The sequence below is a fragment of the Notothenia coriiceps genome, unplaced genomic scaffold (assembly GCF_000735185.1).
Source record: "Notothenia coriiceps isolate Sejong01 unplaced genomic scaffold, NC01 NC01_scaffold00037250, whole genome shotgun sequence".
Lineage (NCBI taxonomy): Eukaryota > Metazoa > Chordata > Actinopteri > Perciformes > Nototheniidae > Notothenia > Notothenia coriiceps.
The window spans coordinates 3,547,555-3,564,435 of record NW_011369951.1 but is presented as its reverse complement, the minus strand read 5'-3'; the positions used below and the strand labels follow the sequence as shown (position 1 = coordinate 3,564,435).

Here is a 16,881-nt window from a genome sequence, read left to right as displayed (position 1 = left end):
GTTGGAGTTATAATTACAGATCAGGGAAAGCACTGAGACCATGGGAAACATGCTCTGTAAGAAAAGAAGGCATGCAATAATAAACTATTAATATCTCACATGGTGAATGACAGTAGTGCTTAACCTGTTGCCCCACCTTTAGCATTAATGCCATGCCTCGTTATAAAAAAAAGTGAACCTCAAACTAGTCGTTTGCCAACCGGCTGTTAACTGAAATTTTAAAAAAAACAAACAAGATTAAGCCATGCCTCCCTATCAGGGCATACCCATACACATTATATAATTTTCTCTTAATCTTTCCTCACTAGCGTAATGCTAACCGTTATTGTCCGCGCCCCACTTTGGACAATGTCTGACCTATTCAGAGCCTCCATTTACATATATTCACAGCTAATTGACCTCATTAAAAGAGACAAGAGTGCAATGCAGTGCAGAGCGTGGGCTGTGTGTCTTTGCCGATGGCCGTGCATGTGTGATTTTCTTTGATGAAGCTAGTGATGAGGAGATTGCATGAACAGAATAGCAGTGCAGGTTAAAATCACACGGACTGAGAGGAGAACAGAGCTTTGAAGAAGTACAGTACGTACAGGCAGGAAGATATAAAAGGATGAGAGGAGATGAACAGTGTGACAGGAGGGCAGAGGGAGCTTCTCAACTTAAAAGAGTTCCTTTGGTCTATGTTCCCTTGACACCCAAGCAAAGGCTGGAATATTAAGTAGGTTGGTTTGAAGTAGTTTGTGAAAAGAAGGAGCAGACTAAATTTAAATTGCTTCTCTAGAATGGTCCAATCATCAGTGTGAGATTGAGCACTTTTTCATGTCTTCTTCTCTGTATAACTCTTTGGTCATGTGGTAGTTAAACCCATCAATGTTCCAAGTCTTCCTGTGTTAGTGCACAGCAGATTTAGCTGGGTCCTCGGTTTTGAAGCTCAACTTGCTAATTCCAGTGTAATTGGGAGGAGAGTTAAAAAAAGGGCTTCCCTCTAAAGTGAGTCTTAACTCTTTGGTAGACAGCTGCTTGAATCGCTGCTGTTTACTGTGAGTCACTGCTTGAAACAGATGTCAGCCGCATTTCTGACTGAGATTAGTGAAAAATACTTTAAAATGGCATGTCCCTCAAAACGACTTACGTTCCGGAAAGCTCCCAATTCCACTATAATTAGGTCAGCTGATGCTCAGCTCTGCATCTAGGTTGGTTTAAGTTGGGAATAATAAAAGCCAGATGTGCCTCCCAAGACATGTGTTTGCAGCAGAATACACATTTTACTGCCTGCAGACATTCAAGACTCAACTTGAATGTTATTTCTTTCTACAAAGACATTACATCTCCCACCTGAAGCTAGTTACTTCTTATATATTTATTCCAAAATGTACGAGAAATAGGATTTTAGTGATAGCTGGTTAGCTTTTATACTGTGTTGGTATAACTGGTGGTGCACTGGTTTGCATTAGGGCCTTCCTGCAGGTGGTATTCCCATTATAAACACCCTAAAGCAGCACCATGGGCTCTGGCCAGCTCTAATTGGCTGGGTAAAAGGGGCTAGAGTGTAAATTGCCCCATGTACTGTATAGGAGATAATGACACCCTTCTAATGGTGCGTCTGTGGGTGTCAGGAGGAGTGTGTGCGGCAGGCAAATGGAGAGAGCCTGGGCACTGGCTGGCACTGTGAACAGACTGACAGGACTGAAAGACGCCTTTGTCTCCTGGGTTTCAAATTAGCCCTAAAGCTTAGGCAGGGAGAGAAAGGGGGAGCACTTGGAGACGGCAAGAATGGTGAGAAAGAAGGAGGCCTAAAATCCGTTAGGAGAAAGGCTTAATGAGAGTAAACTCAGCACCAATGGTGGACTGTGCTTCTTTTCTGGGCATTATGGGTAATCATATTAAGTCCAGAGGTTGATTGAATGACTGAATTTCATCATTAAATGCAACTGACAGTTTTGCTGTAACTGTTGCCTTTGTGTTTGGTTTAAAGTAGGTGTTATTGTTCCGGCATTATCTATAATGTTTCTCTGTAATCTATTACTTTGTATTTCGGGTGAGAGTTTTTATGAGAACAGTATGGATGAAAAACAGCTTGCGAAAGGCTTACAAAATGTAATTTGACTGTGTGTTGATCAAAAATCAATAGATAATGCCATCACTCCAACAATCTACAGATGTGGATATTGAATTAAGTGTAAAATAGCTCTTTCTCTCTACAGGGCAGTTAATTCTCTACCATTTAGGAACATTATTTCAGCTGGATGTTGACATCACATTCAAACCTCCCAGACATGCTTTCATGGCAAAGACTCAAATGCTAGCCCCAAGCACTGCTAAGGCACATTTCAGTGCTATGCTGCAGTCTACAGGATTACATCCTCACAAAGGACCAGTAACATTGTAAGGAGGCGCACTCTAATAGGCATGACTTCATTACATTCAATCTCATGTCTTGAGAGGACTGTGCCTACAGTGATGGCTGCCATTATGCTCTCTGAATGAGGGTCTCCATTGCCTGCCTACTTAGGAAATGATCGAGCAAAGCCACTGATAAAAACGCTGAGAAGTGTTATCTGTGTACACTCCAATCACACTCATAAAAAATGTAATGTGTTTCCACCTCAGCATCACATGATTGCTTCCAGTGTTTCCTCTTCATTTGCACCACCCAGGATGTGCTGACACAGTAACGTTTGTTTCCTCTAGTCTCTTCCATAACTACTGTCACCCTGAGGTGATTTACCTGCTTCGGCCATTTCCCCTCCCAAACCAATAAATTATGATGTTGAGCTTTTGTCAATCGCCTAAAGTGTTGCTCATTTAAATTATAAACATGATTGTTTTTTTCACCTCATGGACACAGTCGATGGAGCTGTCAGGCTTCCCTTTTTAATTTAAGTGCCTTTTCAAATGGCTGGATTAAACACCTGAGGGGGGGGGGGTCCGCATCGTTGGGCTTGGTATAAAAGGTCAGAAGAGTGCAGAAGTACAAAGCTAATGAAAGGAAGGCCATTGTAGTTGTTGTAATGACAAGTAAGGAGAGTGCAATGCTGCATTTTTCCTTTTCTCAGGGGACATGAGAGCAGGATTTCTGTTGTCACGGCAGCCCTGACGTTTTACCTTGATGACTGAAAGGTCAGAGTCGAGTGGTAAAGAGATCTAAGTAAGGTTGCTCTTTGTTCCCTGTTATTATCGTCTGACGTGAGGCTGATGTAACAGGACTCCTAGAAGGCTCTAGGGTGCTGATGTCGACTGCCTTATTATTTCTTGTGACATAAATGCCATGACGGATCACCTCCCGTCCTGCAATAATTGGAGGTGGTGGGCAGTAGAGAAAGACAAACAGAGAAAAGGTTGAAAAATGAACTTTAGAAAAAAGTGAATGAGACAGCAGAAGAAGGAGAATCCTATTTTTTACTGAAATTTCTATTTTTTCAACGAGTACCTCATAACTGACACTTGATCCTGCAGATGTTTTTTGGGTTATCTGGCCACAGCCCCCACCATCATTCAATCTGACTCCCACTTCAGCTTCCTCCTGAGTCGCATGTCTAAAAGATTGATGACTTGAGAGGGATGCGTCTCTAAAACACATTTTAGAAGATGTGCCATTGATCCCTAACAATATTTGTCTTTGGTATCAGCTCTGAAAGTGTCGATCTTGATTTAAGCCTCTGGCTCGTAGCACCAAAGAGGTTTTCCATGCTGGATCAATGGATCCTAATAAATCATACACACACACACACACACACACACACACACACACACACACACACACACACACACACACACACACACACACACACACACACACACACACACACACACACAACGCAGATAATGGGTGTAAATGTGCTCACACCAACAGTTCTCCACTCTCATCCAAATGACCTCAAAATCACTAATTCACTATAAGTGCATGTAGACACACGTTCACCCTGTGGGCTTTTATACACTCACACTAGGCAAATAATCATCAGCCACACACTCGCAAGGTTCCTTTCACTTTTTAGATGTTAATTGTCTCATTGAAAAGTGTGACCTTGACTGTGTTGTCTCTCTGTAATGGAGTCTGGGTTGGCTGCATAGAATGACAATTGCTTGCAGCGAAGAGGAGGATACAAGCAGATCTGCTTTCACCCACATTCTAGCTGTGACAGTAGCAATAGGCCCCTGAGCTTCATTACTCCTTTGCTCTGTCTAAACCCGTTAATTCAGACTGACATGACCTTGACGTGCGGCAGAGCCTACAGGACATGAAACGTGTTTTCACTCATTAGCTATCTGAAGTATCACCTGAGATCTGCAAGCTGAATTCAACATGACGAGCCCTGTCTACTTCTTTTTATATCTGATAGACATGGTGGAATTAAAGCTTGGTATGAGGAAGGAATTCAAATGTGACTGATACATGGTCTCTAAAGGCTCACTGACACGCTGAGGAGAGAGAGGGTGGGGGGGGGTGGGAAATATGAGCGTGTCAATGTTTATGAAATGGTGAAATAGAGGCCAGTGGTTTTTGAAAGAGAAGCCAAGACAGAGGGTTAAAAAAAAGCAATATTGACCTGTACTTACTTGGTTTCATAGCATCTGGGGACCCCTCTGCACTTTGTAGGAAGAGTCATTTGAGAAGGAAATTCAGTGCATGTGCATTTTACTGAAGTGCATAGTGGGTAGGATGGAGAGTGGAATAGAGGTCAGCAGAGTGCGAGAGAGAAAGGGAGAAAACATTTTTATTTATATTGAGTCTCTCTATTAAATCAATAGTACAGTCTCTTGCGGGGGTCGCAGCACTTTCGAGGGAACCAAACCAGAGGGGAGAAAAGCTAGTAAATATGATAGGATTTGCAGAAATGCATATTTTAGTTATTAAGAGCGATGCAGTGCCTGAAAAACGTGGAAAAACATGCATAATCTACACTTACTCAGTGATGGAGCATAGAAGTAGAGGTTATATATAGGGGCTCAAACACATTGAGAAAATACTCAAAGCTTCAGTGAGATTTAAGCAGGCTCAGCTCCACTGTGCTGTCGAGCAGTTTAATGGTGAAAAGAAAGCTTTGGAGCTAAAAGTGAGAGTTCCTACAGCACATAAGCTACCGTAAGAAGCTCTGACCCACTGAAATGTGAGCGATCCTGACATAGTGCAGCATGAATGGCTTAGTGAGAGTTCATTAGAGCAACAAACGACTATGCTTTATCATGCATATACACAATAATGCACTAGTCCTTACTTTAGTTTTAAACGTATACGATATCACAAGCATCTTGCATGTTTCTGGTGTGCCTGTACAACTGTCTGCTTCTGTTTTCACTACCACCCACTTTGCATCTTTCTGGACATGTTTGTATGTGTGTGGGCGCATTAAGGTCAGCTGCCCAGATGTCACCTGTGGTGACAGCAGGCGGGGGGGTCATCCCTAAGCAAACAGAGGCACATGCTCAAGAGAGGCTTCCCACTGACTTTATTGATGGCACCTCAGATGGCCTTCTAAAGCCACACCCAGTATCTACCCAGCCACACACACTCATTATCATTATATCACAACAATTCCCAAGAGAGACGTGTGCTCCTCCTGATTAAGTGTCATTCACCCTTTATAGCAGGGACACACATGGCCACAGTAAACACTGATGAGTTTACTCAAATCAACTCCTGTCAAACAGCAGCGCAAACCCACCCCCCAGCTCCTGAGAGGCTCAGTGCAGCAGAGGATGTGGAAGCAGGGTGAAAGGTCAAAGCCCTGGTATGCATAATAATCAGATTGGAGGATGATCATAATCAGGTTCAGAGGAGGCCTGTATTCCTCAGGACCGAGCAGCACTGACCCTCCAGCTGAGGCACACAACTGGCCCGGAAAAGACCAGAGCAACCAGCTGGCACAGCTTTGTTCAGTTAAAAACAATTTGTGGTGATTTGCTGAAAATCTTAATACAATAGTGTGTAAATAGTTTGATACTACAAACCTGCCAGCTAGAGTATGTAAATCTATTGAGAATTTGACTGTTTTCCCCCATTTTTCACTTTAATTCAGATTTCTCTACGCTGTCAGGACCAATGGGCTTACTGTTAGACTCATCTGTATTGTCAGCTCGTGCATTATTCAGTAATGCTCTAACATCAGGGCTTTCGCAGAGCAAGCGCCCACGCTCGTTAGGCATGCGCAAAACCCCCAATGAATATTAATGCAACTTCAAACGTCAGCCGCAACTCACTTCTGCACATAGCGATTAATTATTGCACTGAGCAAACGAGATGCGCTTCATCGGGGGGGGAACCAGCAACATACTGTTTGCCAGTAAACTCCTCACAGTTAGCCAACTAAGCGGGAACATTCTAATTATAGCAAATAACTAGACATAAGTGTTTTGTTGCCTGACAGTCTCTTGAGATCCATTAGCATTAGTTTGTTAACAAAGCCTGATTTATTGTTGGTTACAATTAAAGCTGTATTAATATGTTATGCTATACTGGCATGTGTCTGAGCTCATTACTGTTAAGGGGATCAAACCAATGGCCCTTATCAAAAGGTGTTTCTAATCTAGCCATCAGGAACCTGTCATCAACAGTTTATTACTCACACTATTTTTTTACAAGTTATATTACTGATGTGTATTTAACCTCAAGGTAGTGGAGACATGAGAACATCTGCACAGTGAAAGCCTCTCAGGATCGACTTCCTCTGGTTGCTGCTATGATTCGAGAGCAGGGATTGATGCGGCCACATGGTTACGGTGTGAGAGGAAGGGGCCACCTGGCAAGGGATTGAGAGGCTAATTGTCCCTCTGGTATTAGGTTATCTCCGCCAACTCGTCTGAGAGAAAGCCACACATCCCACACACATTCAAAGCCACATGCAAATGCTCACTATACTGTAGTAGATAAAGAGACTGCTGTTCTTTTCTCACTTTGTCACACACACATATTTGCATACATTCCTTACTTGATCAGGAGATAAAAACACGAGCTGTTAGTGTCCAAAGTCACACGCTCACTTTCACACACACATTCAAGGTCAGATCAGACGGTGCTGAACACAGATCTATTTCAAACACTCTTTCTCACATTACACACACATGTGCATGTTCATTTATTCAGTTCAAAAAGGCTGAGGCCCACTCTCCTTCACCGAGTATCCCCTTACTTCAGAGCTTTTATTTGCTATTTCTCTGACAGCCGCCGGCTAATATTCCCCCCACCCAAGTGTCCTGTGGGATTCTTGTGTTTTGGGACGAGGTAGTCGGCAGGGAACGGAAGCCATGGGCACATCTTGAAGAAAGAGGACAGAGGGTTAAACAAGGCTATAGACGAGGTAGTAGGACACAGGTGGCTAAGTACGGCTGATCAGATCCTTCGCTTTGTGTGGCAGTCTATAAGCGGGGGAAGGGCATTTCTCTTACATCTCTACCTTTTTATATAATTCATGATGCCTTTCCTGAGCAGAAAGGATCTACATTTGCAGTATATAACTCAAAATATGAGCACATATGAACTGGTAATAGTCAGATATTCAGATTTTGAGTTAACTAAAACGACTTAATTCTACAATTTGTGCCGGTAAGTTCTTTAATACTTCTGTAGAGCGAACCATGCCTAATTTAACGCCTCTTTAGAAAATTAGACTAATACAGCTTTCTGGCTGTTGAATGTCTGTCACCGTGAGAGAGATAAGTCGGCTCGGTCTCTGTGGTGCTTTCAGAGCTGGCAGGCAGACACACTTGTGGCCCACTGCCCGGAGAGACACCTGGCACTTCCCTCTCAAACACGAACAGGCACACACACACCAAAGACACACACACACGCACACGCACACGATGGGTCGGACCAGATGGGATCTTTTTGTATCGAGCAAGATTTAAAGTGTTAAATAGCCAACGTGACACTAACCGTTATACCAAAGCAACAATATCCAATCATGGCCATCTCTCCCACCCTCGGTCAAAAGAGATTGAAATGGTGGTCACTGACAAGCCCTTCCTCTTGTTGCCCTACAGAACAGCCAGATGGTGGAGCTCCAGAGGAATCAGCTGCGTGATGACATCAAGGAGTACAAGTTCAGGGAGGCTCGTCTGCTGCAGGACTACACCGAGCTGGAGGAGGAGAACATCTCGCTGCAGAAGCAGGTCTCCATGCTCAAACAGAGCCAGGTGAGGATCAAACTGGGCTGCAGCTCTGATGCACAACGTTTGAGTCAAACAGCAGAACATCCCCTTTCCTGTTAAATCCGCCTTTGTTGATGGTTATCAGGGAGCCTTCTTGGCAAGGCTTAATTAAACGGGTAGTTTCAGGCATCTCAGCGTAGTACTTTTTCTACACACACATGTACTGTAAACTATCTAACAGCATCTGAGCCGCCCTACAGGCCCTCATCCTCCCTCTCATTGGCTCTCAGTGCGTCTCCTTCTTGTTCTGATTAGACAGCCAAAAGAAGCTTTAACATTCAGATGTAATTACGATAATAAAAACATCCTCCGATACAGCAACCAGATTAGCAGCTGCCTTTGTTTTTTTCTTTTCTGCCGCCTGGCTGTAGAAGTGTTTGACTGACTCTTTAGCAGCTATCATTATTCAGAGAGATTCTATCACTTCATTGTAGTAAAAAAAAAAAACACTTCCTTGGTTTAGTCAAATGAGTGGAAATAAAAATAAAAACCCCTTCGCACATTTGCAAACATAATACAGAGCTTGGATATTTCCATTTAGTGTAAGCTTTTATCCTTGAGCTGTTAATTCTTTGCATATGCGCCTCGTCGTCGGATTCTGTTCTCCATATTCATCACAGAGGGCATGAAACCAAACAAAAGCGGCTCCTACTTTTAAGACATTCAATATAAAAAGGACTCCCAAATCCAATTAACTTAAAACTAATTAGAAAGGGAAATTAAATGGATATTCTCTCAATTAACATTATCTTGTATAATGTCATTCTGTTTGATGCAGCCGGTTTGCCACACATGATCCAGTCTGACAGCTTGTTTACATTTGAGCTGCATCTTGTTGTATTTCGTTTTCTGTCAATTCCAAACTCATCGATAGTCTTCCATCACCTCTATTTTTACCTAGGTGGAGTTTGAAGGTTTGAAGCATGAGATCCGTCGTCAAGAGGAGGACACTCAGTTCCTTAACAGCCAGCTGGAGGATGCCATCCGCCTGAAGGAGATCGCAGAGCGTCAGCTAGCTGAAGCCCTGGAGACCATCAAGACTGAGCGAGAGCTGAAAGCATCCCTGAGGAAAGAGCTGTCTCACTACATGAACATTGGAGACACTCTTTGTCACAGGTAAAAACACACAAAGTGTTCACAGGACTCAGCAAACACTGTATAGAACAAAAGATGACACACCGTTCCTACTTTCTCCCCTCAGCCCTCTCAGCATTTCTCTGGTTGGTCTCAAGTTCAGCGACGATGCCTCCACTGAGCCCAACAACGACGAGGCTCTGCAGGAATTTGAAAATGGCTTCACCAAACTGGCCAATGCTCTCGCCTACAACAACCGCATCTCCTCTCCCGAGAAGGAAGAGCTGTTCAATCCCGCCCCCAGCCTGGTGGACGACCTGCTGAGCGAACTGAACATCTCAGAGATCCAGAAGCTCAAACAGCAGCTGATGCAGGTTTGTTATTAACAACTGTGTAAACATTTGTGTCAGTAAACAGTAAAACACATTGGTAACCAAACATTATAACCATCCATTCCACGGACAAGTAAGAAACGATAAATCAATTGCAGTCTCCCAGATTGGGAAGTAAATGTTTTTGTTTTAAGGTGTATTAATAGCAAGCTAATGAGTCAAAGATTTATAGTACCTCGACTAGTCAAAGGGAATAAATAAGCGCAATGCTTATTAAATGTTTTATTAAGTAGTTATCATAAAATAAATCAGCAGGACTGTGTTTTTGAGTAGGCCAGAGGTGTGTCTAAAACACTGAGTCGGTAGATCTTGCTACAGGGACTAAATCCTCTAAATTAATCCATGGAGACACACGCACACGCACGCACACACGCACACGCACGCACACGCGCGCACACACACACACACACCCCCCGTCCCCCGTCAGGCTGTGCTGGGCCGGGAGGCAGCGGGTGGTGGAACCAGTGGACCAGCCACGCCTGATTGGGCACCATGGCTACCAGAAAGTATGGTGAACCAATAATCCCTTGTTTTGAGAACCAAGGGATTCTTTTTTTTCTCTCCCTTCATCAAACATAAACACGGTTGCCGGATTAATAAAGTAAAGTTCAAGCTATCTCAATGCTGCCCTGCTAAGGACACCGTTCTGCTTCTCAACCCGATCATTGTGCCGGATCTGGTTGGCTGACAAAGCTGTGTGTTTGGTATGACCCCGCAGCGTGTCACTCAGCCTGCTGAAGCCTCCTGCCAGGTCATTCCACAGATTCCAGTGAGGAATCAGAGCAGAGCAAACTAAAACCTTCCTTTACTCATCTAGCCCTCTCATTCCTCTCATACCTTCTATTGATTAGGTACTCAATGATTGATCCTAGACGTCCACTCCTTGTGTTTCACCTTATTAGTTCTTGTTGATGTTTAACAACATACAATATGGGTTCTGCAGGAATAGATCAATACATGAAAAGATCAGTCATTTAATACATTATTTATTTATTCAAATCTTTTTTTTATTAACATTGTTTGTATCTTAACATGTGATATAAAGGAATATTAAACAGTTAGCTCCTTAACATGACACAGCATTTTAATCAAACTTTACATATTTATTCCGCACTCATAAAAAATGTATGCAGATGAGCATACACATGATACTTTTACATTATTTACAGATCAGCTTCTGAAATAGCTGGCTGCCTATATCAGCAGAACTGGCTGCTGGTGTGTAAGACGACCCTCTGAGCTGAGTGCAGTCCGGAGAATTGTCAAGGTCATCCTGACTGATAAGCTTCACATAACTTAGCAACACAAGCCTGAGTCGCAACATGCCACATAATCCACTGATTTAATATGATATATTTTCAAAACGGGAACCATTCACATTATCGTGTAACAGCGAAATTCAAATGTAAAATGTGTGAAAGGCCCAGCAGGGAGCATTGTACTTTAATTACAGAATACAGTATGATAACCTCCCATGTCTTTGCCTCTCTCCTCAGATGGAGCGTGAGAAGGTCAACCTGCTGTCCACCCTGCAGGACTCCCAGAAACAGCTGGAGCATGCTAACGGTGCTCTGTCCGAGCATCAGGAAAAGGTCAACCGCCTCACGGAGAACCTCAGCGCCATGCGCAAGCTCCAAGCCAGCAAGGAGCGCCAGTCTGCCCTCGACAACGAGAAAGAACGTGACAGCAACGAGGACGGAGATTACTACGAGGTGGACATCAATGGACCGGAGATTCTGGAGTGCAAGTACAAGGTACGGTAGCTTTCCTCCTATCGGTAGATGAAATGTGTCAAGCTCAAAGCAGAATGTCTACTTCTTTTGTTTATACTCAGCTTTTATATATTTTCAACCATTGATCTTTCTTTGCTAGGTTGCCGTGTCCGAAGCAGGAGAGCTGAAGGAGGAACTGAAGACTCTGAAGACACAATATCAGGCCTGTCAGTCACGTTACGAAGAGGAGCGCACCCGTCTGGAATATGACGTCACAACGCTGGGAGGGAAGCTGGCAACTCTGGAGAAGACCAGTCAGACAGAGAGAGAGATGAAGATCAAGCTAGAAAAGGAGCTGCGCAAGGTGAGATGTTACTCTTTTTATTGATGATCAAATAAATAGTTAATCTTGTACGCGGCTTCATTGACGCTTCTTTCTCTGTGTTCGCAGGTGAGCGACGTGGCAGGCGAGTCTCAGGGCAGCCTTAGTGTTGCACAGGACGAGCTGGTCACCTTCAGCGAAGAACTGGCCACCCTCTACAACCACGTCTGCATGTGCAACAACGAGACACCCAACCGTGTCATGCTGGACTTCTACAAGCAGGGTAAGGGAAGTCGGAGCAGCCCTGAGGGTCGTGGCCGCCGCTCTCCCATCCTGCTCACCAAGGGCCTCTTCCCTGAGCCTGGTAGGACCGACCTGTCTGACGGAGCCCCTTCCCCCGTCTCCTCGCTGCCTTCCCCCGGGTCTGAACATCGCCGCGAGCCCATGAACATCTACAACCTGGTGGCCATCATCCGAGACCAGATCAAGCACCTGCAGCTGGCGGTGGACCGCACCACAGAGCTGTCCCGCCAGAGGGTCGCCTCCCTGGAGCTCGGCACTGTGGCCGACAAGGACAAGGAGGCCTGCATGGAGGAGATCCTGAAACTGAAATCCCTGCTCAGCACCAAGAGGGAACAGATTGCAACCCTGAGGACTGTCCTCAAGGCCAACAAACAGGTAGGCACTGAGAATTCTGGTTTAACTAAGAATGTATCGCTCCCAAACATGTGTCAGTTTTTCTTGAAAGACAGAAGAGGGGGCCAGCTATTTCAGGTCTACTCAGCTGTTGCAGCAAATGCGATGCAGACGAGATCTATAACAAACATTGATGGAGACGGCAGCAATGTTGTCAGCTGCTCAGAGAATATGTGTGGTTAAGATTGGAGAGCACCCCCCTTAACAACAACCCAGACACACAGTGTGTATGCAGTTGCTTTGGTAGCCCTTTGAAAGTATGTGTGTGGTTACTCAGTGACCCCAAATGAAAGCCCCTCATAAACCACACACCTATGGGTTTTAACCAGCAGCTAGCGATAACAACTAAAGGCTGCTGGACCCTAATAACTTGAGAGTAATAGGTAATATGGTTCATATTAACAGAATTCTATAGACAGGAAACACAACACCAACGCCTTCCAGCTGCTCTGATGCTTTGTTCTTCTCCTCCACCCACAGACAGCTGAAGTGGCTCTGGCCAATCTGAAGAGCAAGTATGAGAACGAAAAGGCGATGGTAACCGAGACCATGATTAAACTGAGGAATGAGCTCAAAGCCCTAAAGGAGGACGCTGCCACCTTTTCCTCTCTCCGAGCCATGTTCGCCACACGGTAAGAAACACGTCTGCTCAATGGACGTCACCGAAAAACATGTTTCAGTCACTTTGCCTTCCAAGGCTCACATCCGACACAAAATCATTAATCCTACGCATCAGACAAGATGGCATTGTATAATTAATGCACATGCACTATACGATCCTAGTACACGAAATATTAGATTAAAGATTATCACCACAATGTAAGCCATGTTTACCATATGTTGGCTGTATGGTATTATTGTAAAGTGACGTGTTTATATTGTTTCTTCGTTTTGGAGAATCACATTCAGGAAGTAGTATTAGCTATTGATACTGATTAAAGAGCACAGAAGGTATTTCATCTGGGTATCATTTAAATATGTCACTTAATTATTGTTTTGAACAGTGACTTAGTGTGTGAGTATTAAATGGGTTGACACACTCGCTAATCTTTTCCTGATTCCTCAGAGAAGTCGGTCAAAGGTTCTGTGCATAATCCCACCTCATCTTGGTCTGGATTACACACTCACCCCTCAACACTGCGCTTTCACACTGCTTGTTTTTTGTGCGTGGGAGTGGGCGTGAATGTTTTTAATACGCTAAGGCCCACTTCTCCCGTATATATCCGGCTGAGATGCTGATACAGTCTTACCTTTTGCATTTAGGACTTCATCCTACCCATAGAGTAGTTCAATACCTCTCCCTGAAGTGTGCTTGCTGAAGCATATCCATATACCTGCAGTGTGTAATCAATCAATCAGTAGCAGGAGGAAAACCTCTCTGTCTGCATACATGAGAGTGAGTGCTGGCAACCAGGGCTAAGAAGAAACCAGATCTTGCTCCTACTAATGACATCATTTCTACCCTCTAGGATCCCCCTAGAGTTGTATCACTTTTCATTGGTTTCATTGTTGAGAGGGTGTGAGATCATTATTTGCTGTGAAGTAGTCGAGCCTTTGCTAGGAGGTGTCTGTGTCTTTAAGCCTCTTGCTGGAGGGGCTTAAGATGATAACAACACATTGGAGCTTGCTGTTTAGTGTCTGCATTAATGCACATGTTTTCCTCCTTTTGCACAATTAAGACCCCCCTCCCCTGATGGTGATGATCTTGAGGCTTGTATCCACGTAGCCTGTCTGTTTTTTGCCTATAGATGAATTACATTTGGTCTGATTATGTGATGTAAATGATGTCCTACACGGCACAGTGCTGGGTCAGGGGACTCATTGAGAGGCTGGGGGACTCGTCTGAGCAAGGTTTCCCACACTCCGCCCTTTTGTATTCCCGTCCCCCCTTCCGTCCTTCCTCAATGCAAAACAACCAGTCCTCTAGTCATCTGGAAAAGAAAGAGAGGAAAGGGGCGGGCCTTAAGTTAAAGCCCACTACAGGAGCCTAGTTTGACAGTCTTGTTTTCATGGTAATCATACAAAGTCTGGAAAGGTGGATTTCTGAGATGTGGAAAACTCTCAGATACAAATGTGTGGTCTTTGACAAAGAAAAGTGGAGTGGAATTGAAGGAATGTGTAGGTTTCTGTTGGATCCTTTGTGTGATCTCGTGCTGCAGTCTGCGCCTCTCTTTGATCAGAGTTACTTGAGATTTTTAAAGTGTATTTTGTTCAGCAGGAGTTAGGGTTGGATGTTGTTCGTCTCTCCGTGCTTCTCTCTGTGTTTCTTTATGTGTGTGCCTCTTCAGCTGCCGTCTCTGGGGTCATGTGAACACTAACATTTCTAAGACATGCCTGGACATGCTCTCAGCTCCTGCTCATACTGCAGTCAAATAATTGGCCCAAAGTCACACTTACCCCTCAAACTTGCTCATTCTTCTTGCTGTTCTGTTGTTAGTTCCCTATCCATTCTTCTCTCTTTCATTCTGCTCTTGCCTCCTCCTCTCTGCTCAGTCTATGATATCCATCCCACCGTGACCAATCAAGCTCCAGACAACAGCTGATGAGGTAGTTTGTATGTGTGTTTCTTTGGAGGCATTATTGATTGATATCGATCGTGTAGCACTCCACATGAATGTTGCAATAGTTGAGGCTTCCATATGCAGCCATAAACGGCATTAGCTAGTGTAAATAATCACAGCAAAACTCACATAAAGTGCCCGTTTGTCGGTGGTGTGAATATGATGATTATTCATCATCAAAAGGCCAGCAGGCGCCTCCCGACCCCCATCAGCCATTGTGCCACCAGATCCCATCAGCAGGCCAAAAAGGATCCCTTTGTATCCCTCCAGTTTCCAGAATAGACTTCTCTGTTTTTCCCCGGGAAAAATGCACCCCCTCTCGCCCCCCCCCACGCAACAGTGGCTCAGCCGTCTGAAGGCGCACCGGCCCCACACCCCCTGCCTCCCGGTTCGCCCCATCTCATACTGCGTTTAATGAAGCAGCGCTGATCCCCTTTGTCTGGGTGTGTGTCCCGCTGGGAATCAAACTGCATTACACAAGAGACGGGAGGGTATGGTTCATGTTGTATGAGGGTCTGGCCAGGGTCCAGAGTTCATGTGACACACATCCACTGCAGCACCACACACAGGCAAACAGCTGCGGTTGTTGTTGTTTTTATGTCTCGGGTTTTCCTTTCAAGACTTGTTTTTCTTAGAACAAGAAATAATTTGCAAGTGCAGTTTCAAGGGTGGGACAAAATCACAATTGACTCGAGAGGAATATTCAAAAACAAGTTTATTTTGGTTTGAAAAGGGTCAAGATGCTGACAAACATTCTGTTGTTTCAACAATTAACGAAAACATCTAAGTTGGATTCTGTTTACAGTGCCGAAGTTCAAGCGAGCCACTAACCACTGACCCAAACCATGACATAAGAATCTCATTTGCCTACTGAGAGAGGAATGACAGTTATAACTTCAAAAATTACATTTACACAATTCACATAACAACGATTTTCTGCGTTCTTGTGGTTTTTCGAAATATAAAAGACTTCTATGATGTGTGCCGCACAGGTTGGGGCGTTTCCAAATAAAGAAAATACCACATCAAAAAGTTTGCATATGTGGTAGTTATTGTTGGTGGATAAGGTGCTGCTTGCCAACATAAAAAAAAAAAAACCTTCCTTTTTTGAGGTGTTGTCATTCATTACTGGGAGAATGCAACTCAGCAACCCACGAAAGTAGGAATGATTAGAAAGTGACTGACTCAAGCAACAGATGGAGATAGCAGGCAAGTTGCGGACAGAGGAGAAAAGGCTGGAGAGGCGGATAAGGGCAGTGAAGGGAGGACGTTGATTTGGAAAGAGAGCTGAATGAAGAGAGCATGGGTAATGGGAAAGGGGGAAGAGGTTTAGTGAATGTGAAAAGTATGGGCACAACGCGGACTTGAAAGTGGAATACTCACCCCCCGCCCCCCCCCCCCTTTATAATCCTTTCTTTTAGATGACCCACTTTCTATACCGTGCCAGACACCTGCATTACTGTCTCACTGGGGACATGTGCTCATGCCGCAGTGCACACTCCACTGATATTTTCCAGTAGGTGGGCTTAGTTTTCAGGTATCTGCTGCTATTTGGCACAGAGATAGGAGGTGGAGAGAGGTAGATAGACTGATACGTGCGGCTGTCAGCGGAAAAGTGGACATCGGTTCATAACAGCTATTCGCTCAGAGCAATGAACCTATTCGCGTCTCATTCCCATCATCATTTTTCGTGGTCTTTCTCGGCCTCCCCCGGTGCGCTGCAGCGCGGGGTGGTGTATCAGTGACGTCGAGGCGAGGATGTTCACTTAGTGACTGCATATGTTAATCGTTCCTCCTTTGTTAGTGGGTCTATCTTAAACTTTCTGGCATAAGCTATCATCATTCTTCAGAAGGGCTGGGGTGTTGAGTAGATCATCCTACGAGGGGTGGGCACGTGGAAGGGTGAACCTATGTTGGCGTGGTCGTGTGCGTGGTGTGTACCAGTTAAGAGATGGCGCTGTGTTGATGGCGCGGAGAAA

At 44.5% G+C, this 16,881-nt stretch overlaps 1 protein-coding gene across 1 annotated transcript in view; it reads left to right on the top strand.

The window, feature by feature from the left end:
• LOC104966709 (protein bicaudal D homolog 2-like) overlaps positions 1–16,881 on the top strand; it is a 57,050-nt gene that overhangs the window by 17,660 nt on the left and 22,509 nt on the right. The window contains exons 3-9 of the mRNA XM_010795941.1: positions 7,978–8,130; positions 9,047–9,261; positions 9,347–9,593; positions 11,108–11,365; positions 11,484–11,687; positions 11,775–12,323; positions 12,822–12,973. Of these exons, the coding sequence (XP_010794243.1) occupies positions 7,978–8,130; positions 9,047–9,261; positions 9,347–9,593; positions 11,108–11,365; positions 11,484–11,687; positions 11,775–12,323; positions 12,822–12,973 (1,778 nt within the window). The remainder of the gene's footprint in view (positions 1–7,977; positions 8,131–9,046; positions 9,262–9,346; positions 9,594–11,107; positions 11,366–11,483; positions 11,688–11,774; positions 12,324–12,821; positions 12,974–16,881) is intronic.